The sequence below is a fragment of the Aethalodelphis obliquidens genome, unplaced genomic scaffold, assembly GCF_003676395.1.
Source record: "Aethalodelphis obliquidens isolate GAN/ISIS:26980383/991018 unplaced genomic scaffold, ASM367639v1 scaffold15, whole genome shotgun sequence".
Lineage (NCBI taxonomy): Eukaryota > Metazoa > Chordata > Mammalia > Artiodactyla > Delphinidae > Aethalodelphis > Aethalodelphis obliquidens.
The window spans coordinates 11151349-11175558 of record NW_020837959.1 but is presented as its reverse complement, the minus strand read 5'-3'; the positions used below and the strand labels follow the sequence as shown (position 1 = coordinate 11175558).

Below are 24210 nucleotides of genomic sequence, written 5' to 3'. Positions count from 1 at the left end.
AGGCTTTGCCATCACATAGCCCAATTTACCTGAGATTCCAGCTCTGCCGTGTATTATTTGTGTGTCATCTTGAGCAAGTTACTTCTCTCAACTTCCCTCATCTGTAAATTGGGGCTCATACTCTGTAATTCACAGGGCAGTGGAGGGAACTAAGTAAGGTCACCTATGCAGACATCCTAGCAGTAGCAGCCTCCCCACCCCATATATTGTTGTTTGTTTCTTTCCCTTCAAAGCCCTCATAATCTGACCCCAGTCCAATGTTTCAAGCCACTCCCCCGTCAGTCATTCAGCTTTCTTAACATGCTATGTATTTGTATTCTCGTACCTGCTGGTTTTCTTTCTGCACCCTGTTGCCCTTTGGCAGGACTAATTGTCCTTTTTTAAAATAAATTTATTTATTTTATTTATTTTTGGCTGCATCGGGTCTTCATTGTGGTGCGCGGGCTTCTCATTGCGGTGGCTTCTCTTGTTGCGGAGCACGGTCTCTAGGCCCACGGGCTTCAGTAGTTGTGGCACGTGGGCTCAGTAGTTGTGGCTCGCAGGTTCTAGAGCACAAGCTCAGTAGTTGTGGCGCATGGGCTTAGTTGCTCTGCAGCATGTGGGATCTTCCCGGACCAGGGCTCGAGCTCGTATCCCCTGCATTGGCAGGCAGATTCTTAACCACTGCGCCACCAGGGAGGTCCCCCCCGACTAGTCTCAAGTAGAGTCTGGTGCATACTCGGCTCTCAGTAAGTGTTTATTGAATGACTATAGTCTGTTTCCAAAGGAAAATGAATTTAGAGTGGGTGGGGGCTGATGGCAATGGCCTTTACAGCACCCTCAGGTGCTTGCTTCTGCAAATCTTGCTCTGCATCAGTAACAGTGATGAGTTGAACATAGTTGTTTGTGTAGGAATCATGGAAGTTTGGTGTTTAGAATACAAAGTACTGGATTTAGACCACCAATTCGGAGTATAAATTAGACCAAAGGGAGCTGCATCTAGTTGGAAAATAATTCAATCAAATTATTTCAAACAATAGCTCCAATATTTTGCCTGCTGACCTGATTGACATCATGACTCACCTGCACATAGAATTAAATCCAAAAAGTCAACTATGTATTTAGATAAGGCTTGAATATGAAACACGAATTGGATGCTTTTCTCCCAGTAATTCATGAAAATGTTTTATACAGGTTTTAAAAGTAAAGATAATGAATTTATTAAAATACTTTAGTGTATTTAATTATGCTGCCGCAATAATAAGATCTCACAAAGGAGGAAGAGTTCTTAAAGTTTATTATTTGTTTTCAGGAGAGAAGGGACTTGATGATATCATACAGAATATCCACTGACCCTAAGTTAGTAAAGTGAATTTAAAGAGATCGAAGACAAACAATGACCGTTCATAACATTTCACTGTTTATGTTGCTTAGGGACCGTAAACTACCCGAGCGGAAGCTCTTTCTGCGCACGCTCCGAAGATAATTGCGGTATAGCATGACACTAATGACTCGAGCCTGAAATTGTTTTGAAACAATGTAGTAGAGAATCACATCCAGACAGGTGCTGAGGTTCATGAGGAAGGTGGCAAAGGCTCCCCACGGGTTGTAGCTGTTCTCCTCCCCTCCCAGCATCAGGAAAGCAAAGCAGATGTGGAAAGGCATGAAGCAGACGAGCACCTGCACCATGAGCGTGATAATGATCCGTATAGACTTCTTCTTGACTTTTGGCTTCAGCTTAGATGTCTTACCGTGAAGGAGACTATGAATAATGACCAAGTAGCACCCAATCATGATGAACAGAGGAATCAAGAAAAAGAAAATCAGTCGAGTGAAGTTCAGCGCATTAATAGCTTTTAAGTGGATGATGTCAGAAATCTTGAGGCAGGTGGCAGGGTTGGAGGCTTTATCTGGGTCTTCATAGAGCAGTAGGAGTGGGATGGTGGTTGTCAGGGTCATTATCCAGACTCCCACACATGCTAGCATGGCCTTGCATGTGTTTTTAAGTTCCTTGGTGTATTTCGGCTGTACAATGGCCATGTATCTGTCGGCACTAATGAAAGCAAGAAGCCATAGAGCAATACTTGGATAAAACACTGTGAGAGCCCCAAGAATCTGGCAGAAGTACTCTCCAAACGGCCATTCACCTTTTGCATAATAAAACATTCGAAAGGGTAAGCTCATTATAAATATCAAGTCCAGTAGTGCCACATTCATCATATAGATGGTTACAGTGGTTCTCTTCTTGGTGGTACAACTGAAAACCCATAAGGCAGTGACATTAACGAATAAGCCAGTTATGAAGATACAGCTGTAGAAGACAAGGGCTGCTGTTTTGTATTCGTCTGGATATGGGTCGATAGAAGGGCCAGGTTGAGCTTGACTGTGAGGGGTGGTCATCTTATAGCTTGTTGTGGGATGACACTTAGAAACTGTAAAATAGTCAAGAATAGGAGGAATAAAACTCTTGTTGAAAAAATAAATGCTTAACATTCTCACACTCGACTTGGCATATCAGTGGATTTTAATTTTGACAGTATTTTATGTCATAGAGTCAATATATGTGTCTTAGTATTTATTAAGAAATGCACTCCCTAGGTATTATTACTAATATGTACTAACATATCAGTGTATTAAGATGGTCTGGTGTGTCATGATGCACTGGCAAATGTATTCATTTTCTCTCTGTAGTGTGAAATTGGGTAGCAATTGTGCCTATGGTAGGTATCCTTTGTTTGGGACTAATTGGGGAAAGGCCATTCTGAAGTTTGAATCTTAGAAAATATTGATAGTTTGCCACCTTTTATCATCTTCATTCTGTGTCAATATTTGGTAACCCAGATTAGTAATGTCCAAATAATGAATTTTTACTCATTAAATATAATTTTAATATATAAATTACATATTAGAAAACTAATTAAAAAAACCATATAACTGGTTGCTTACTGAATATTCACAGTAATTCTCATTTGAGAGCAGGAACTTTTCCTTTTTACTGCTAAATCCCCACTGCCTGATGAGTACATAGTAGATACTCAGTAAGTAATATTTGCTGAATTGATGGATAAATGAAGGAAAGAAACTTCGGCAGGGTGACCCAGAGCAAGCACTCACTAGTTTGTCAATGAAGGCTTGCTTAATTGGCCATTAAACCATTTTGTTTTTTTTAAGTGGCAAACGCTTCTTCATAGTATTATGTTTTCTCTAGATTATCATAGGTCTAGAAACAGCAGTGTCTTGTGCCATGGTATACAGATCAAGAACTTTTACTCTCTCTGGTTTTTTTTTGGCCACACCTTGCGGCATGAGGGGTCTTAGTTCCCCGACCAGGGATCGAACCCGTACCCCCTGCACTGGGAGCGCAGAGTCTTAACCCCTGGACTGCCAGGGAAGTCCCACAAGAACTTGACTCTTAAAACAATAGGTGGGCTAGTTTTTAATGCACATTTGGGAGTGCCTAATGCTGAGTCTTCCAGATGGTGTTTACCAGTGCCCCAGAAGCAGATTACACTGCTGCAGTGGTGCACGGAGAGCAACACCTTGAGAATAAGATATTGCTAGTATAGTAACTTTCACGCCCTCACTCTACCGAGATCCAGAAGCGTAAGTATTATTTGTCAAATTTAATTTTAAAAAAGGAATATCAAAGACAAATAGTTATTAGTAAGAAGTCACTCAGTAACTTTATGTGTTTGCAGAAACTAATTTCCACCCCCCCCAAATGCCCATTTCTACTGGAAGGGAGTTTAGCTGTGACCCCCTCAGTGTGAAATTTCTATCACCCACGATATAACATCAACAACAGTGATTTTAAAAATAGACTCGCTACAAAGAGATGGAACCTTGTGGCATCCCCCTTGAAATATGGAGGTGTAAGAAAAGTTTCCCTCAAAAATGTCACTTTGCAGAATGGTCTCTCTCTCATTCAGCCCTGAGTCTCTCTTTAGTGAAAACTGGGGGAGGTTAGCCATCTGGTAGTGGCATCATGGGCTGTAATTTAAAATTAATTTGAGCAGTTGCTGAGGACAAACACAAGGTATGAATTTGTTTTCTTCTCCCTCTTTTCTTCCCTTCCTACCTTCCTGACTAGCGAGTTTGCCAGATATTTAGGTTAAATATGATTTTGGAGTAGAATTCTATATATTTAAAAGCCTGTATTTATTAAAATTTCCAAATATTGTGTTGGCTAGAATATTAATTTCTCTAAAATGAGAAAAATACTACATAGAAAAATTAACTCTCTAGTATTATCATACAAAGGAAAATAATTTTAGAGACTTAACTCATTATTAACTTTCCATGAATTTTTAAATAGTAAAAATTGTAATGTAAATGACATTTTGTATCCTTTTTTCTTTTGTATCAGAACTCCCTCCACCCATCCTTATTCCCGAATTTTGTCACATAAATTCCTTACTTACAAACCATTTTTGAGTAAATCTTTTTGCCCTCATTGGGTTCAAGCTGACTTTATGTCACCAACAGTTGTGTTCATTGCTTAAGGTTAACTAAAATACATGTGATGCATGTGTTTTAAAGGCATTACCATACAGGTTGTACTCTGTACACACGGATAAATTTTTGGATAAATATTGAAAAGTGATTGGCTTTTAAGTCAGCATTTTAAAAGCTTTAGATTCCATGATTAGCTATAGTCTTTTCTTAAAAGACTTTAAGTACATTCTGTGAAACAATGTAATTGAAACCAGGTGACAAAGACTCCTAAAGATATTTATGATTTATTGTATCAACATTTTCTTTAAGTTTAAAAAACTTAGATTTACTATTAAGGTAAAACAGTATTGAAAATAAATGAAACAACATGTTAATAATGTAGGAAGATGACAGTATATCCCATTTGAGGGTCCTTCACCAACATAGTTTCAGTAATATATTATTAAAATAAAACAAGGATTTTAAGATTTAGTAAATAAGTACAGCATTATTTCTGATAATCTGTGATGAAGTTAATTAAATGCTACTTACCTTCTGTCCATCAAAAGGCTGTGTTTGAGAGGAACATTTCTCGGTATACCCAGTTCTGTAAAAGGGATTTCTTTGAGTTGCTTGTGTTAAAATAGCTCTTTCTAGAAATGGTATATTTAAGAAATGCTGTATTTCTTTTGTTTTAGGTTCTTCCGTTGCTTTAAGAAGTTGTTTCAAATATAATACTCGGTATACGAGTTGGTACTTGTTCAGCTGTAATTGCTGCTTTGTCTCTTTCAGGAAGTACTCTCTGAAATAAGGCTTTTTCAACTTATGACTTTGCCCTGGATGTGGTTTTTCTCTTTCACAAATGATTTGTTTATGAAGTCATGCTTAGCATAAGCTCCCCATGAAATGATGGCATATATTTAAGAGAATCATACAGAAAGGAGAAAATGTCTTGAGTTTGTTTACTTGGTGCTTAAAGTCTGCATCATCTGTTGAAAGAGAATGAGATTTGATGTTGACTGAATAGAATTCATAGTATAACTTAGTTTCTAAGCTGTGTGACTTTGTCTACTTACTTAAGCACTCTGAGCCTTTGTTCCTGCTTAGTTTCTATAGTGCTAAAATACAGATAATACCCATCTGGTAGGATTTTGAGGACTCTAAACCAGAGAAGTCCAAGGGCTAACCTGGCACCTAGTAGGTAACTTCCAAATAGCGTTAACCCTTTACTACAAAGTTCCTAAAATCATTGAATATCCACTTTTTACTGCTAAACCATTTCTTTTCTTTTTTTTTTTACGGTGTGTGGGCCTCTCACTGTTGTGGCCTCTCCTGTTGCGGAGCACAGGCTCCGGACGCGCAGGCTCAGCGGCCATGGCTCACGGGCCCAGCTGCTCCACGGCATGTGGGATCTTCCTGGACCGGGGCACGAACCCATGTCCCCAGCATCGGCAGGCGGACTCTCAACCACTGCGCCACCAGGGAAGCCCTAAACCATTTCTAAATGGTAGAAATTTTGGGACCCTCAGTTATTTGCTTCTGCTTTGCATATACCTTTACCTACTTTGGTTTGCTTTATTTATTAAGTCCCCAATGCTTCATATCCCTTTTCTGTCACATGGACGTCTAGAAGTAATTCCTTTTGCAAAAACATCTCTACAAATTGTTAAGAACTTTGGAAGTCTTTAGTGGAATAATTTACATATTAGGAGTATTTTAACCTAAGAAGGGAAGTGAAACCAATGAAAAGGGAAGTGGGCAACCCCAATCATTGCCTGCCTGCCTAGTTACATTAAAGTTTTTACTTTCTCTTTTCTTTAAAAAAAATCATAATTTCATTTGCTTGTACTAAAATTTTAATTATCTTTATACTTGGTTATGCGTGATTTATCAGCCTTTAAAAGGTACATGAACTTAACTGGTGTTTTAATTTAAGACAGTTTGAGGGCACATGCTCTTTTTTTTTTTCCTCAGACAAAACCGTAGTAAATCTGTGACTTATAAATTGTTTAAATCCTTTCCTTTGGTGATTAAAGTACTTTTGATTATGTTAATGACAGAGTAATGGGTTTTAGAAGCACAAGCAACAGCCACAGCAACTATTTCTTGTGTAAATGAGGATTTGAGGCCCAGAGAGGGCCAGTGACTTGCTGCAGAACTCAGACAACCAGGCCGAGCCTCTTCTGTGCCAAGTTCAGGGCCCTCCCCTTTCTGCCCTAGCTGCTGTAAAGACTTCCCGTTGTGAGGTGATTACATTGACTTATTCACTAGACATGATTTGCTCATTGCTGAATTACAGTAATCAGTTTTTTATACATGGAGTTATGTTTCATATGCAGGCTAGGAGTTTGATATTTCACTTGGAGATAGGAACCTCTTATCTGCAGATCCAATCTTTTCATTGCCTTAATTTCATATAGCCTGTGACAGGTCTTCTAAAATTCAGTATTGATTAGTGTTCTCTGTGCTGCTGAAATCAACAGGCACAGGGAAGGCAGATATCTCATTAAGACAAATCCCCTTGTACACAGGGAGATTCTTTTTTCTGACTTGCCAGTCTCTCAGAGAGAGGCACCCAGGGGCACAGCTGGAAGGTGGGTCCCGCCTTTCTCTCCATCTTAGCCTTACGGGATTTCCTACTCCTGGCCTTTCACAGGCTGTCCCACCAGCAGCTGTGACATTCCTTCCCACCGCACTCCCGTCTCTTGGCTTGGGTGGTGGCTATTTATCTGAAAAGTGTTAGCTTGGATGCTGCCTTTCCCAGGAAGTTTTCTCTGACCCCTGAAGCTGGTTGGTTATTCGCCCCTGTAAGGTTCCTTAGCACTGGATTCTTACCCCTGTAGTGGCTTGTGTTTGTATTATTATTGGGAGTTTATTTGCCTTTTATCCTTCACTACATTGAGGTCCTTAAGGGTTTGCATATGTTGTATATGTATGTATTTAACAGTCAGTTAGTAAATACTGGTTGAATGTGTGACTGAAAAAGTAGGTGAAGAAATGGAGGGTCGAATTACTGAGCCCAGTGTCAGCATCAGGGACACTTTGACTTGCTAATGTGAGGGGAACCCGCCAGTCGCAAGGCAGACTGGAGGCAAGACCCACTGTCCTTCTCTCCATGACCCTGCAGCACTTAGCATTGTTGTCTGTGCTCCTGGCTCGTCACACAATAATTTTATGTTGGAAAAGAATTACAGTTAAAAAAAAAATTTCCCCCAAACCATTTGGCAGCAAGTAAGTAAACAACAGATCAAGAATTAAACTTTTGGGGCTTCCCTGGTGGCGCAGTGGTTGAGAGTCCGCCTGCCGATGCAGGGGATGCGGGTTTGTGCCCCGGTCCGGGAAGATCCCACATGCCGCAGAGCAGCTGGGCCCGTGAGCCATGGCCACTGAGCCTGCGCGTCCGGAGCTTGTACTCCGCAACGGGAGAGGCCACAACAGTGAGAGGCCCGCGTAGCAAAAAAAAAAATAAAAAATAAATAAGAATTAAACTTTTATAGTGTCTGGTTTGCCTCTTTAATACTTGAACCTAATGAAATTTTTATTCAAATAGAGGAGCTTATCTCATTCGGGGACCAATATTCATGCAGCTTTAATTTCCTTACTTATTTTGGGATATGAATGAAAGAAATTTTTCACCTTGCAAAAGAAGGATTTCACAGAGTTTCCTTCACTTTATAAAGTCATCTGTTTTAGCTCCATTTTTTTTTTTTTTTAGCGGTACACGGGCCTCTCACTGTTGTGGCCTCTCCCGTTGTTAATAGACACAGTAAATCTCCATTATAAAAACATGCTCTTTGGGACTTCCCAGTGGTTAAGAATCCACCTTCCAGTGCGGGGGACACAGGTTCAGTCCCTGGTCGCGGAACTAAGTAAGATCCCACATACTGCGGGGCAACTAAGCCCATGCGTTCTAGAGCCCGCTCACCACAACTAGAGAGCCTGTGCGCCACAACTAAGACCCGACAGAGCCAAATAAATAAATATTAGAAAAAAAAAAGAAAACATGATGTTATATCAGAGATTTGTCTATGCCACAGATAAAATTGTATTTCTCGTTCTTAACACGTTTCTCTGTACCTCAGCAAGTGTGAGTGAGGCTTATCCTAGTTCCTCAGACCAGTATTGTGATGAGGGCCCACTGTAGTTACTGTTTATCTTTCCCAGCTCAGGTGGCCATCAGCACACACAGCCAGAGCAGTTGGTAGACAGCCAGTCCCCAGAAAGGAGAGGTGGTGAGGGACATGGAGGGAGCCCCGACCTAGGGTGAAAATCTTATCATTTGGCCCTGACGGTCTCCCACTTTGATCTTATGGAATCTTTGTGCCATTTTTTTTTTGAGGGGCAGATATATTGAATAGTGGTTTCTGGATAAAGAAGACTGAGATACTATTTGTTTAAATCTATTTTATTTTAAATCCAGCAACTTACAACTGTAGTCTTATAGCCAAATTAGTATGGACCTCGTTTCCACTTGATTTCCTAAATTGTATTATAAATTTAACATTTCCCAAATTCCTTTTCCTTGGCAATTTTTGTTCAGTTTCACAGACATACGGACAATCAGATGATTACTTACCTCACAGCAAGCAAGTTGAACCCAGATAACCAAAATGATAGATAATTCTAAAAATAAAATTGATCTAAATTGGCAATCAAAGTAGAGTTCCCTAAAGATATTAAAGATTCTTTCACTTAGGATCTTAGGAGAAGGCATCAACATGACAGTGAAATCATTCCTGGACCCACCGAAATCCCAGGCCAAGAGTTTGCAGGGTGACGTCTCACTAACTGCGTGGAGAGCCATTCAGTGGTCCCCGGGCACAGCCAATTAATTGGAACTCTCTGGTTATTGTGATGTACATGGCCACCTCCTACAGATTCTGGTCTCACAGTTAAAGGAGACATGTAGAGGGAGATGAGTTTCTAGGGGAAAATATCTAGTAATATGGTGAAGTAGCAGCGTAGAAGAGAAAGGTATTGTGGAGAGTCAGGATTGGTAAAGAAATGAGAGGTGTGTTATTGAGTTACTTAAATCCAAACTTTTATACTGGTGTGTGTGATGGAGGATTTTAGTATCAGGCATCTGTATACTAAAAAGTAACTATATGACTATAGGTTGAAGTTTGTTGGTTTAAAAAGTTACATAGGATTTTTTATTATCTCTGCTATTACTCTTATCTGTATTATCAGAGGTGAACAGGCATTAAGCAGAGGTCTAAGTGCTTTACATGCTTCACTGAATTTAATCATTATGCCAACAGCAAAGTATGTTGAGGACACAATAGTTGTATGGATGGTGTAACCCAGGGATATTTACTCAGGAGTCTCAGATTGTGAGATTGTGTTGTACTCTTTCTGTATTATGGTATTGTACTTTGTTTTAGTAAATTTTGTTGAAGTTGGTCCTACTTAATAGAGAATAATCAGAATAGTAATTTGATCTGTAGCAAAAGAATCTTCTGAGGGAATAGACCATCCTTTCCTTTCCCTGTTTCTCACTAATGAGTTGATATTCCCAAGGAAAGATTTTGTAACTGGATTCTGTCAGCCTGTAAGTTTAATTTTGGGAGGGAGATCTCTGCCATTCAGTGAGCCAAAGACTTTTAAGCACTCACAAATGGGTATATCCAAAAGGTTGATAAACATGTATCAGTATACTGGACCTCATAAGTAATCGGGAAGCGAAAATTAAAACCATAATAAGGATGTTACTACCCACTCACCAAAATGGCTACAGTGAAAAAGACTAACAACAAGAAGTGCTGGCTGAGTAGTATTCCATTATATATACTCAGCCAGCACTGGAATATTACTTGTCCAGAAAAAGAAACGAAACTGAGTCATTTGTAGTGAGGTGGATGGACCTAGAGTCTGTCATACAGAGTGAAGTAAGTCAGAAAGAGAAAAACAAATACCATATGCTAACACATATATATGGAATCTAAAAAACAAAATGGTACCAATGAACATAGTGGCAGGGCAGGAATAAAGACATAGATGTAGAGAATGGACTTGAGGACACGGAGGGCAATGGGGAAGCTGGGGCAAAGTGAGAGTAACATCGACACATGTACGCTACCGAATGTAAAATAGCTAATGGGAAGCAGCAGTATACCACAGGGAGATCAGCTCGGTGCTTTGCAACGACCTAGAGGGGTGGGATAGGGAGGGTGGGAGGGAGACGCAAGAGGGAGGGGATATGGGGATATATGTATGCATGTGGCCGATTCACTTTGTTGTGCAGCAGAAACTAACACAGTATTGTGAAGCAATTATACTCCAATAAAGATCTATTTAAAAAAAAAGAAAAGTGTTGGTGAGGGTACAGAGCAACCAGGAACTCTTGCACCTGGCTGGTGGGAGCTTAAATTTGGAAAACAGTTGGATATTAAGTACTAAAATGAAGATGCATACACCCTATGACTCACATTCCACTCCTAGGTAGAAATGCGTGTTCCTGTGCACCAGGAGTTAGAGATAAGAATGTTCACAGTAGCATTATTTCTAATCGCTCCAAATTAGGGACAACCCACATGTTCTGCAACTGTAGAGTGGATAGATCAGTTGTGTCGACAAGCAGTTGACTGCTTTTCACAATCAAAATGAATCACATAGAAGGCGCATGGAACAACACAGGCGAATCTTGTGCGTATGGTGTTAAGTGAAAAGAGCCAGACGTGAAGGAATTCATATTGTACGATTCCATTTATATGAATTTCAGAAAGCAGACCAAACTGAAATAAAGAGTTTAGGGATTCGCGCATAGGGTTGCGGGAGCATGTAATATGTAGGGCACACGGGAGAGCTCCCAGGATGCTGGGAAGTTCTGTTTGTTGACCTGAATGCTAATTATTTTAGTGTTTGTTCTATGATAATTCACTAATCTATTTTTGTTTTGCCCTTGTATCTATAAGGGTCTCAATAGAAAACAGATAGCACACTTAAACTAGAATAATTCAAGGGCTTATGTATAAAGATCTAATGACAAAAGAATGGAACCTAGTGACAAAAGGGGGACCTTTGGCAGGACCGTTTCCTTGTTGTGCCCACCACCTTTAGGCCCAAAGAGGTTAAGGAAGGGAGAGGTTACTAGAACCTGGAGGGGTCACCCCTGGAGAGTCAGCTGCCTTGGAAACAGTAAGTGTGAAGTAACAAGGAACAAGGGGAGTAAGTACCCTGGCCTCAGGCTCCTCCTTGCCCAGATGTCCTCTGAGGCGCTAGCAGAACTCAGCAGAAGCCAGGGGGCCCTTGAGCCTTTGGGTGGAATCTGTACCCTCAGCCTCAGGAACAGAGCAGGGTGGAGAAGAGAAAAGAAGCAAGTGGATTTTTCCAGCATGCTGGGTTTTTCTGTATGAGTGTTACATTTTGTATCAAAGAGGTTTCTTTAAAAAAGCTTAGGCTTTGAGTTGGCAAGACTGGGTTTGAGGCTATCTGCTTCTTCTAAGCTGTTTCCGTGAGTAATTTTTTTTAAACACCTTGAGTCTCATCTCATCTGTGAATCATCTCTTCTTATCTATGAATCATCTCTTCTTATCTATGAATCATCTCTTCTTATCTGTGAATCATCTCATTCTTATAGCTTGTGCAAAGTACATGTTTTAGACACCGAATACTAGTTCTCATTGTATTGTTCTCTCCTGCCTCAAATACCCTTTTTTTCTATGCAGCATATTTTTCCTGGGAATTTTCAGACTGGGAGTGAGTAACAGTGCAAGAGGTCTGTCTATGCTACTCATTAATTAGCTGAGTTATTGTTTTTAAAAGTTAGTTAATTTTCTCTGATCATGACTCTTCCCAGCTGGAAGAGAGGGGAATTTGGATGAGGCTTTCTCGAAGGGCTTCCCACCTCTGGCATTATACAGTTCTAAGGAACTCTTCCCACTGCAGTGAGTACTTTATCATTGTCTCCTTTTGAATTTTTGTAGGACTGGAGATGAGAGACGTAGGATAGTACTTGGGCCTCTGTGCCCTCACAGCTTCTGGGTGGAACCCCAAATGTGTCCAGGAGTCATTTAGTCAGACCTCATTGCAGGGAGCCTTGAATGTGTTTGTTGATATTTGGGTCCTACTTGAAACTCAGAGCACCCGGAACCCTGTGGGGTTCCCATTAATTCCTGGCCGTTGCCTTCCTTTCATATCCTTTATTGTGTTGATTTCTTTAGTGTGTATTTTTAAAAAAATTTTAAATTGAAGTATAGTTGATTTACAATGTCAGTTTCTGGTGTACAGCAAAGTGATTCAATTATGTATATATATATATTCTTTTTCATATTCTTTTCCATTATGGTTTATTACAGGATATTGAATATAGTTCCCTGTGCTCTACAATACGACCTTGTTGTTTACCTTAGTGTATATGTTTTAAATCTTATTTAAAATTTATCTTTAAGTCAACTTAATCTTCTTAACATATTTGATATTCTTTATTCTTTAGACATTTAAACATTTCTAGTAGACTGTTAGATTGTTCCAACTAATTTTCCTATCTGCTTTTTCCTTTAACCATTACTTTTGTAAGTGGCAAGCAGGAAGTGCAGCTGTGAGGATGGGCCGGGTCCAGGGCTGCCCAGCTCCTAAGCCTGCAAGGCTGCCCACTCTGTCACTTGCCCTCCGCCACTCTCTCAGGAGAGCTGTTGTTCTTCGTGGTGGAGAACCTCCTTGAGACATTATAATCAGCCTGCAGAGGAAGACATAAAAATTGTGCGGGCTCTTTGTTTCCTTGGTAATAAATCTGTACTCATCTGCGTTACTCAGAATTGTTGTTTACCAGAACTCTCCCTCTTATGCTTAAAAATTAGTCTAGCCCCAGTGACAAATCAGTTGCATTTTTGCAACCATGGTATCTCCATATTGCTAATGCTTTTCATATGGATATTCTTTTTTTTTTTTTTTTTTTTTTTTGCGGTACGCGGACCGGACCTCTCACCGTTGCGGCCTCTCCCGCTGTGGAGCACAGGCTCAGCGGCCATGGCTCACGGGCTCACAGCGGCCTCTCCCGCTGTGGGCGCAGGCTCAGCGGCCATGGCTCACGAGCCCAGCCGCTCCGCGGCACGTGGGATCTTCCCGGACCGGGGCATGAACCCGCGTCCCCTGCATCGGCAGGCGGACTCTCAACCACTGCGCCACCAGGGAGGCCCCATATGGATATTCTTTACGAGAAGTTTATGGCTTTTAACTCATATGACCTCTTGCCATCAACAAGCCGTGCTATCTGTATAGTATCTTAACAGAAAAGGGAAGGAAGTGGGTGGGTAGTACCACCCTCAGAGACCTGCAGGGCAGCCTGCTGGTGTGCATTTGGACGGAGGGACATAGATTCTTGGCTTCAGCCTTGCCTCTAGTGGAGGATTTATTCTTCTAATGTTAATGTAGTTCTTTATTTGGGGATCAGTAATCCTAGGTTTTTAGAGTTGGGAGTTGGAGGTTTCCATGGCTCTCTCTTTTACAGTTGTGTTTTTATTCATCCCTTGATCGTACTCTCATCTCATGTATTATTCTTCATATTTTGTGTCTGTCTTGTTGACAAGGACCTGGTGCATTCGTCTTCACATGTATCAGAGCACCTAGCATAGTGCTTCGCACACAGTAGACCCTCAGTAAATAGGCTTTTTGATTTGACAAGTGTTTGTGTGTTTCTTTTTCTAAAGGAAAGAAAACTATACGGTGTCCCCCCAAAATGAACGCCTAATGTTTCTAAATAGATATGATCACAAAGACAATATCAAGCAAAAGAGTGAGACAAGAGATAGATTAGAGTTGGTTGAGGAGAGGCCCTAGGGTGAAGGTATTTCGGCAAGATAAATATTTGATGTATCAGAAATTTATTTCATGTAGGAGGGCTTACACTCATGTGTAAGCTCACGTATGTTTTCCACTGTTCCATACTGATTGACATCCAAGGTTGTTTTGACATAAACACTGTGCTTTTACTGCCACCTACAGGTGACAGCGGGTCGTGGAGCTCTTCACCTTGACCCGATTTGAAGTCTTGTTGAGATTGAAATCAATGTTTTAAAAGCTGTTAATTGGTAGAAGATAATACATATATTTTAATGTTAATTTCTCAATATTTCTGTATTATGCAGAATTATATAGTAGACATATTCTTATTCCTCTAAAACGTTTTGGCTTAGAGACCATTTCTGCCTTCATGGGAAGCATTCTGTCGTTTTTAGGAAAGTGTTTTCCTCTGTAGGACCGTGTATTCCTGGGCTAGGGCCTTGAGAAGATTCCACTTTAAATGTTATTTGTGCCTGATGTTCTACTAAGAGTTAAACATAAAGGTGGCCTTGGAACAAATTTGGTATGGTTTAAATGTTTTTTAATTGTAGTAAAATGTACACACATGAAATTTACTGTCTTAACCATTTTTAAGGTACAGTTCAGTAGTGTTTGAAGTACATTCACATTGTTGTGCAGCCAATCTCCAGAACTTCTTTCCTCTTCCCAAACTGAAACTCCATGCTCGTTGAACAACTCCCATCCCTCCCTCCAGCACCTGGCAACCACCATTCTATTTTCTGTCAGTGAATTTACCTACCCTATATACCTCATGTAAGTGGAATCGTACAATATTTGTCTTTTGTGATTGGCTTATTTCACTTAGCATAATGTCCTCAAGGTCTGTCCATGTTGTAGCATGTGTCAGAACGTCCTTCCTTTTTAAGGATGAATAATATTCACTTGTATGTATATATTACATTTTATTTATCCATTCATCTGCTGATGGATACTTGGCTTGCTTCCACCTTTTGGCTATTGTGACTAATAGATGTACAGATATCTCTTTGAGACCCTCCTTCAGTTCTTTTGGGTATATATCCAGAAGTGGAATTGCTGGGTCATGTGGTAATTCTATTTTTAATTTTTTAAGGAACCACTGTACTATTTTCCGTAGAGCTGTACCATTTTACATTCTCAGCAGCAGTGCACAAGGGTTCCAGTTTCTCCACATCCTTGCCAACACTTTTTTCTGTTTTTTGTTTTGATAGTAGCCATCCTAATGAGTTTGAGATGGTATCTCATTGTGGTTTTGATTTCCATTTCCCTGATGATTATTGACATTGAGCGAGTTTTCATGTGCTTGTTGGCCATTTATACATCTTCTTTACAGAAGTGTCTATTCGGGTCCTTTGCGCATTTTTAAATCAGTTTTTGTTGTTGTTGTTAACACGTAGGAGTTCTTTATATTTTCTGGGTAATGACCCTTTATCAGATACTATGATTTGCCAATACTTTCTCTTATTCCATAGGCTGCCTTCTTGCTCTGCTTGTTTCCTTTGATGTGAGGAAGTTTTGGGGCATGGTTTTAGGTCCACCCATTTATCATATTCTCATGATAAGGATGAATTGAAATGCTTTAAAATTTTAAATGTTAAGATAGGGTAGAATAGATTTTCCTCAGTAAAATCCATTTGTCCTTTAGAGACTTTCCCCAATGACTTAATCTGAAGAGTATTTATCTCCAGTCCTCAACACCTTTCCTTCATCCGGGAGGGTGTGAACAGGGTGAACAGAAACAAGCTGTATCCCAGAATTGGCTCCCTTCAGAGCCTTCCACTTACAAGTGCTTCCTTCCTATGCTCTGGAAATTGTTTGTCTCTATTATTGCAATAATATGAAAATGAAAGAACATTTACCTTTCTGTAGTGATCTTATTCCCTGCTGGGCCTGATTAATATGTATCAATGATTGCCTTGAAAATGTAGCACGTTTGCAAGTGAAATTTGCAAATTACAAATGCTTTGGGAGATATTTTAATAATAGTAGAGCAAAGAAACCCCGGAACACAGTGGCTCAGAGAACACAGATGTCTGTTTCTCTTTTGTAACATCCATGGTGGGCAGGTGGGCTCTGTTCTAGGAAGTCATTGGGACCCAGCTGGTAGGGCAGCTCTGTTATCCTCACCATGTGCCCTCCAAGGTTTCCATTTCTAGCAATAGGGAGGAATCAGAAGGGAAGTCCAGGATAAGGGATTGCTCTTTCACCAGGAACTTTGGAAGTTGTAAATGTCACTGCTGCCCATACACCATTGGCAGGAGCTTGGTCACGTGGCCACACCTAATCATAGGGGAGGCTGGGAAACTAGCTTTAGCGAGGGAGCCAAGTCCCTGGAGACAAGGGAGAATGGATCTGAGGGGAACTGCTAGCAGTCGCCTTCAAAGACCAAGAGCTGTAATACATTAACTGGTTTAGCAAGTTATGGGCTCTGTGATCAACGTATAAAACACTGAAGAGAGAGAACATCAGGTCTTTCTCTTTAGCCTAAACAATCAACTGCAGAGTCACTGAACGGCAGGATTGTTGTTTCGGTAGTCGTGTGTCTGGGAAAGCTGAGGGAAGCCTGTGAGATGGCATTGTGATGTGACTACCAGTTGACACTGATGTGCTCATGGATGCTGCAGGTAGTATGACAGGGCAACAAGCACGGCTCTGGTGGTCCTCGTCCGCATCAGAACAGGGAGGGGATGCAGACCTGCCATGTGAGGAACAGTTGAGAGAGCAGGCAGTGTTGATCCTGGAGAGGAGAGGATGGGGCAGGAGAACAGTCTTCAACTGTTGAAAGGGGCTGCAGTATGAAAGAGGAGTTAAAAATTGGGGGGGTGGGGCATGGCCAAGGGTGAATTAAGACTTCAGAGATGCTGCAGGAGGTTATTGGGCTTGGTAAGCGGTAACTCAGAGGCACTCACTGTCTTGAGGCAAAGTGATTCCCTTGGGAGGTGCTGACTTGCGGACACTGAAGATACTCAAGCAGTGGCTGGAAAAGCACCAGGCAGGGATGTCCAGGAAATACACATTGGGCAGATGGCAGGAGTGAAAGCTCCGTGAAAGCCCTTGAAACTCTGAGCATCTCTGCTCGTGTGCTCTTCCTTACTGTGGGATTCGCTGGTAGGCTTAGAGAACTAGAGACATTAATAGGAGTCTAGCAGAGGGACAGTGTTTCCCAGGAAGTTCTGTGCAGCCCAGCAGCGGTATAGCAACCTTGTTCTCCTATTCTCTAAATAACAAAGACATAAGTGTTCATTAGTGGATGAATAGATTAAAAAAATATGGTGCATGTACACACACACACACACCCCCCGGAATATTTATTAGGCTATATAAAAAGGAAATCCTGTCATTTGCAGCAACGTGGACAGACCTTGAGGGCATTATGCTAAGTGAAATAAGTCAGACAGAGAAAGACAAATGCTGTATGATCTCACTTATATGTGAAATCTTAAAAAAGCTCATAGATATAGAGGATAGATTGACAGAGGTGGGAGGTGGGTGGCAAAATGGGTGAAGGGGGGTCAAAAGGTATAAAATAAAAATAAATAACTCCTGAGGATCTAACATACAGCATAGTGGCTGTAGTTCATAATACCGTATTGCATATTTGAAAGTTACTGAGAGAATAGATCTTAAAAGTTCTCATCAGGAGTTTTAGGGTTGGTGAACACACGGAGATTCAGGGAGAGTCGAGAGTGACTCACTTGGAGAGAGCATGGAAGCTCCATGTCCTTTCCCTATATCTTGCCCTATGCATCTCTTCCATCTGGCTGGTCCTGAGTTATATCCTTTTATAATAAACTGGTAATCTAGTTAAAGAAAAAGTTTCATCACAAGAAAAAACAGTTTTGTAACTTTGTATGGTGATGGATGTTAATTAGACTTATTGTGGTGATCATTTTGCAATATATACAAGTATTGAATCATTCTGTTGTACACCTGAAACTAATATGATCTTTCATGTCAATTATACTCAATAAATATAAAATAACAAGAACATAATTCACTGTAGTAGATTATTATACTAGTGAAATAAACTATTTGTAAAACGAGGAGGTGTTTTTCCTATATAATCTAAATGATTGCTTTTGCTTATGAGCAAAGAATATTTTTAAATTTTTGAAGTATATATACTTCCAGAAAATACTTTATAAATACTTAAAATTAAAGAGAAACAGACTGAAAAAAATCTTGACAAAATTAAAATTTAGGGTTAAAATGACTAGACCTAAATAATGAGTTCGTAGAGAGGGTGACATCTTTGAAACATTTGTAAAATAAAGTATCCAAAATAATTTCTATTTTTCATATATTACTAACAATTCTTATAGAACTTTAATATGAACTGTTTAAGCTTCCATGTTAAGGATATTTTTCCCTTTCTGAGTGAGCCCATCAGCAGTTTAATTGGCTTTGCCTGCAGTCACGTGGTGAACCATTAGATGGCAGTGTTAGGCAGAATTTGATAAAAACTAAATTTACTCTGAAAGTTATTAAATGAGGCTCAAATGGTGAAATAGTTTTGTAATCAAAAAATACTAGAGAGATATTGTGGTTTATACAAACAGCTTGAACAGTTTGGATACCCTGTGACTGTCTTTAGAGCATATATACAGTAGTTAGAATTTAAAATGGGTATTGTATATGTGTGTTTATTTATTCCTAAATTACATGGCAAATTATTTCAGACACCATTGGTATAACAATTGTGACAATCCTATGATAAAAACGTAAGAATAGGGTTTCCCTGGTGGCACAGTGGTTGAGAGTCCGCCTGCCGATGCAGGGGACACGGATTCGTGCCCCGGTCCGGGAAGATCCCACATGCCGCGGAGCGGCTGGGCCCGTGAGCCATGGCCGCTGAGCCTGCGCGTCCGGAGCCTGTGCTCCGCAACGGGAGAAAAAACCTAAGAATAATTTTAGGTTCTGATTATGAGTGCGCTCAATATAGCACAATTTCAAATTTATAATTATGCAAGATGAAGTAATACCCTACTTGGTCCCAATGCTAATTGTAAGAAAAAAAATACTGTTATCTGGGCTAACCAAAGAGAATTATGAGCAGAGATTTTTGTCAAAGGGATACAGTAATATTGTTTTACGTTTTGTTTCTCTGAAGTCTTATATGAGGCACAAGCTATATTTTTACCAGAATGCACATGTATGTAAAAGTTAATAAGAAAACCCTTGGAATTTAACAGAGGTGATAATATAATACCATGTTATAGTCATCAGCTTTTATTTTCCCAAATAATGTACCTTAGCCGATTCTTGGGCACAGAATGGAGTGGTAGATTTTAATGCCTACTTCTAGCATTTTTATACAATATCCAAGGGTATAGGTATCGGCAACAAATAGAATATTTTCAAAGCCCATAAACTGAGGAAGCAGGAGATAAGAGTTTGCCCTAAGACAAACTATATAGTTTCTATATATATTTAGAAATTGATGGTGTGGACATAATAGCCTTCTAAGGAAGGATAAAAATAAGGAACAGGAAGCTGAACTGTGATTTTTACTATATTGTCTGTGTACTTTTTATAACTTAGAAAATGTTCTAATGTTTTATCTAAGTTATTTTTTGAAAAGTCAGTTTTAGTCGTTTTTTTAGGAAATGAAGGAATAATTTCCACAGTAAGGAAAGGAATACCTTGACACTCCCTTGTATTATAAGGTAACACTTAGTAGTGTTTGAGCGTGCATGTATATATGCATGAATGAATGAGAGAATTCTACCTCATCTCTTGGAAGAATGATCAGCTTCCTCTGATTTCCCCATTTCTTCATTCAACACATTTATTGAGAACCTGCTTTGTGGTAGACAGTATGTGTTCCGGGCTCTGAGGTTCCTACACTGATCAAAACAGACAGTCTTTCTCATTGACTCTGAATTATAATCGGGGATAGAATGCAGTAAACAATATAATATAATATATAGTATGACGGGTGATGATATATGCTGTGTAAAAACAATTCCACCTGTCAGCCAGCAGCGGGAAAGGGAATACCAGGGTGCAAGCAGGGTTGCAGTTTCAAACAGTATGGTCAGGAAAGGCCTCGGTGAGTGGGTGACATGTGAACGAGGACTCAAGGGGAGGGCCATGTGATCTGGGGCAGGGGGCGGTCGGGGTGTGGGGGGCATTGTATTCCAGGTGTAGGGAACTACCAGCGCAAAGGCCCTCAGCTGGAGGCCTGACTCAGGCAACTGTGTAGCTGGAGCAGAGTAGGTGGGGGGAGGGGATAGTAGGAGGTGAAGTCGGGGTAGGTAGGAGAGGTCACCAGGCTTTACAGGCCTTTGTACCAGCTTTAGCTTTTACTCGGCGAGCAATAGGGAGCCATTCATGATTCTTTGGGAGATGGAGGCATATTGGGCTATACTGGGTTTTTTTTTTTATTATGGTTCCTATTCCTGTAAGAAAGCGTGTAATCGTTTTGCCCATTTACACATTGTTCTGGTACTTGTAGTTCTCATATTACCAAATTCTCCCTTAGGGCATTCTGTTGTTGCATCTTGTAGTTTGTGATTTTTCATTGTGAACTTATTTTTTTTTTAATTTATTTATTTTTGGCTGCGTTGGGTCTTCGTTGCTACACGTGGGCTTTCTCTAGTTGCGGCGAGCAGGGGCCACTCTTCGTTGCAGTGTGTGGGCTTCTCATTGTGGTGGCTTCTCTTTTGTTGCGGAGCACGGGCTCTAGGCGTGCGGGCTTCAGTAGTTGCAGCACACAGGCTCAGTAGTTGTGGCTCATGGGCTCTAGAGCAGATGCTCAGTAGTTGTGGCACACAGGCTTAGTTGCTCCGCGGCACATGGGATCTTCCCGTACCAGGACTCTAACCTGTGCCCCCTGCATTGACAGGTGGATTCTTAACCACTGTGCCACCAGGGAAGTCCCGGCAAATGTTATTTAAATTAAAAAAATTTTTCAATGGTTCCTTGCTAGTATATAGAAATACAATTGATTCTTTTTTTCAAGTAAGATTTATTCCAGGAATACTGATATATAGTTCAATGTAAAGATATCGATACCTATTAGCATATATCATGTATTTCATTACATCAGTGGATCAAAGGCAGCAAAAATGATCATTTTACAATTCAAATATAACCAAGTCATGGCCATGCTTAAAACAGAAACCTGGCTTTCTATTGCTTTTTTTTTTTAATTGTGGTAAAACTCACATAATATAAAATTTATCATCTTAACCATTTAAGTGTGCAGTTAAGTCTTGTTAAATATATTCACATTGTTGTTCAACAGATCTTCATAACTTTTTCATCTTGCAAAACTGAAACTACACCCATTAAACAGTAACTCCCCATTTCCTACTCTCTTTTCAAGCCTTTGTACCCAGCATTCTACTTTCTCACAGAGCTGTTCTAGTAGCTGTTTTTTTTGGAGATCCTTTAGGATTTTCTCTGTAGATATTCACGTTGTCTGAGAATAGACATTTTTGTTTCTTCCTTTCCAATCTGTAAGCCTTTTATTCATTTTCTTGCCTTATTCCACTGACAAAGACAATCCAGTATGATGTTGATTAGGTTGAGAGGGTTGACATCCTTGTCTTATTCCAGATCTTAGGGGGAAAACATTCGGTCATCATTAACCATGTTAGCAGAGATATTTCCTAGATACTCTTTATCAGTTTGAGGAAGTCTCTTTTAGTTTATAGTTTGCCTAGAGTTCTTTACCTTGAATAGACTGAATTTTGTCAAAATTGTTTTGCATCTGTTGATATGGTCTATGGTTTTTCTTATTTAGACTGCTTTATGGAGAATTACATTTATTTTTGAACGTTGAACCAACCTTACATTCCTGTGATAAGCTCCACTTGATGTATTATACCTTTTATATATTTCTAGATTTGATTTGCTAATATTTTGTTGAGAATTTTTGTGTGTATATTCATGTGTAACATCGGTCTGTAATTTTCTTGTAATATCTTTGTCTGGTTTTGGTATGAAGTTAGTGCTGGTCTGGGACATGTTGCCTTCTGTGCATTTTCTTGAAGTGTTTGTGTAGGATAAGTATAATTTTTTTCCTAAATATTTCGTAGATTTTGCCAGTGAAGCCATCTGGGCCTGGAGTTTTCTTTTTTGGTACGTGTTTTTGTTTTTGTTTTATTCCTCTATGAATTCAGTTTCTTTTACACATTAACAAGTCAGAAGAACTATGCGGATGTTTATATACACACAGATGTTTATACACACACGGATTTTTTTGTAGGTTTACTTACAATTACAAAAACTTGGAAGCAACCAAGATGTCCTTGAATAGGTGAATGGACAAACTGTAGTACATCCAGACAATGGAATTATTCAATGCTAACAAGAAATAAACAAGCCATGAAAAGACATGGAGGACCCTTAATGTATACCACTAAGTGAAAGAAAGCAGTCGGAAAAGGCTACATGCTGTATGATTCCAAATATATAACATTCTGGGGAAAGTCAAAACTATGAGAACAGTAAAAAGATCAGTGGTTGTCAAGGGTTAAGGGGAAGGGAGGAATGATTAGGGAGAACACAGAGGATTTTTAGGTCAGTGGAAGTACTCTATACAATACCAAAGTGGTGGACATATGTTATTACACATTTGTCTAAGCCTATAGAATGTCTGCCAAGAGTGACCCATAATGTAAATTACGAACTGAATGATAATTTTATGTCAGTATAGGTCCATCAGCTTTTAACAAATGATGATGCGGAGGCTATGCATGTGTGTGGCATATCGCTGTGCCTTCCTTTCAATTTTGCTGTGAACCTAAAACTGCGCTAGAAAGAATAGTCTTTACAAGAAAACAAAAAACAGTTTCAGTGATTCTTCTCAGCTTTCGCTTTTCAGTGTCATAGATTTTTGCTTCTATCATTATTTCCTTCCTTCTGCTTGCTTTGAGTTAATTTGATCCTCTTTATCTACTTTCTTAAAACAGAAGTCTAGACCGTTGATTTAGACCTTGCTTTTCTAATAGTCAATATTAGATGTATTCAATACTTTACAGTTCTCTTTATGCACTGCTTTAGCTGCATCCCACAAGTTTTATGTTGTTTTTATTTTCATTCAATTAAAAAAATTTTCCAACATCCCGTATGACTTCTTCTTTAATTCATGGAGTATTCAAAAAAGTTTTTAATTTCCAGGATTTTCCAAATACATTTCTGGTATTGAATGCTAATTTAATTCTGTGTAGTCAGAAAACCTACTTTGTACGATTCCAATTCTTTTAAGTTTGTTGAAGTTTGTTTCTTGGTCTACCTTGCTGAATATTCCAAATGCACTTAAAAAGTGTGTGTATTCTGGGCTTCCCTGGTGGCGCAGTGGTTGAGAGTCCGCCTGCTGATGCAGGGGACACGGGTTCGTGCCCTGGTCCGGGAAGATCCCACATGCCGCGGAGCGGCTAGCCCCGTGAGCCATGGCCGCTGAGCCTGCGTGTCCGGAGCCTGTGCTCCGCAGCGGGAGAGGCCACAACAGTGAGAAGCCCGCGTACCGCAAAAAAAAAAAAAAAAATGTGTGTGTATTCTGATGTTGTTGGATAGTGTGTTCTATGAATGTCAATTAGGTCATGTTGGTTGATGTGTTTTTTTATGTTTTCTGTATCCTGAGTGGTTTTCTGTCCACTTGTTTTGTTAGTTACAGAACAAGGAATGTTGAATACTTGAACTCCAATTGTGGATTTGTCTATTTCTCCTTTTTGATCACCCTTAACTTCAGCTTTCTGTAGTTCCCTCTTAATTCTTAGTGGGGTACTCTTTCTTTTCTTTTTTTTTTAAATTTATTTACTTTTATATAGCAGATTCTTACTAGTTATCTATTTTGTACATGTTAGTGTATATATGTCAATCCCAATCTCCCAATTCATCCCACCCTCCCCCACCCCCCGCTTTCCCCCCTTGGTGTTCATACGTTTGTTCTCTACATCTGTGTCTCTACTTCTGCCTTGCAGACAGGTTCATCCGTACCATTTTTCTAGATTCCACATATATGCGTTAATATATGATATTTGTTTTTCTCTTTCTGACTTACTTTAC

At 39.8% G+C, this 24210-nt stretch overlaps 2 protein-coding genes across 4 annotated transcripts in view; one reads left to right on the top strand and one right to left on the bottom strand.

Moving 5' to 3' along the window:
- UBAC2 (UBA domain containing 2) overlaps window positions 1-24210 on the top strand; it is a 153106-nt gene that overhangs the window by 29124 nt on the left and 99772 nt on the right. The gene's annotated exons all lie outside the window — the stretch shown is intronic.
- GPR18 (G protein-coupled receptor 18) lies at window positions 1259-5196 on the bottom strand. Its single transcript, XM_027115940.1, has 2 exons — window positions 4966-5196; window positions 1259-2411 (listed from the first exon to the last, which is right to left on the bottom strand). Exon 2 carries the CDS (start codon window positions 2377-2379, stop codon window positions 1384-1386), a length of 996 nt encoding a protein of 331 aa, XP_026971741.1. The 5' UTR covers window positions 2380-2411; window positions 4966-5196; the 3' UTR covers window positions 1259-1383.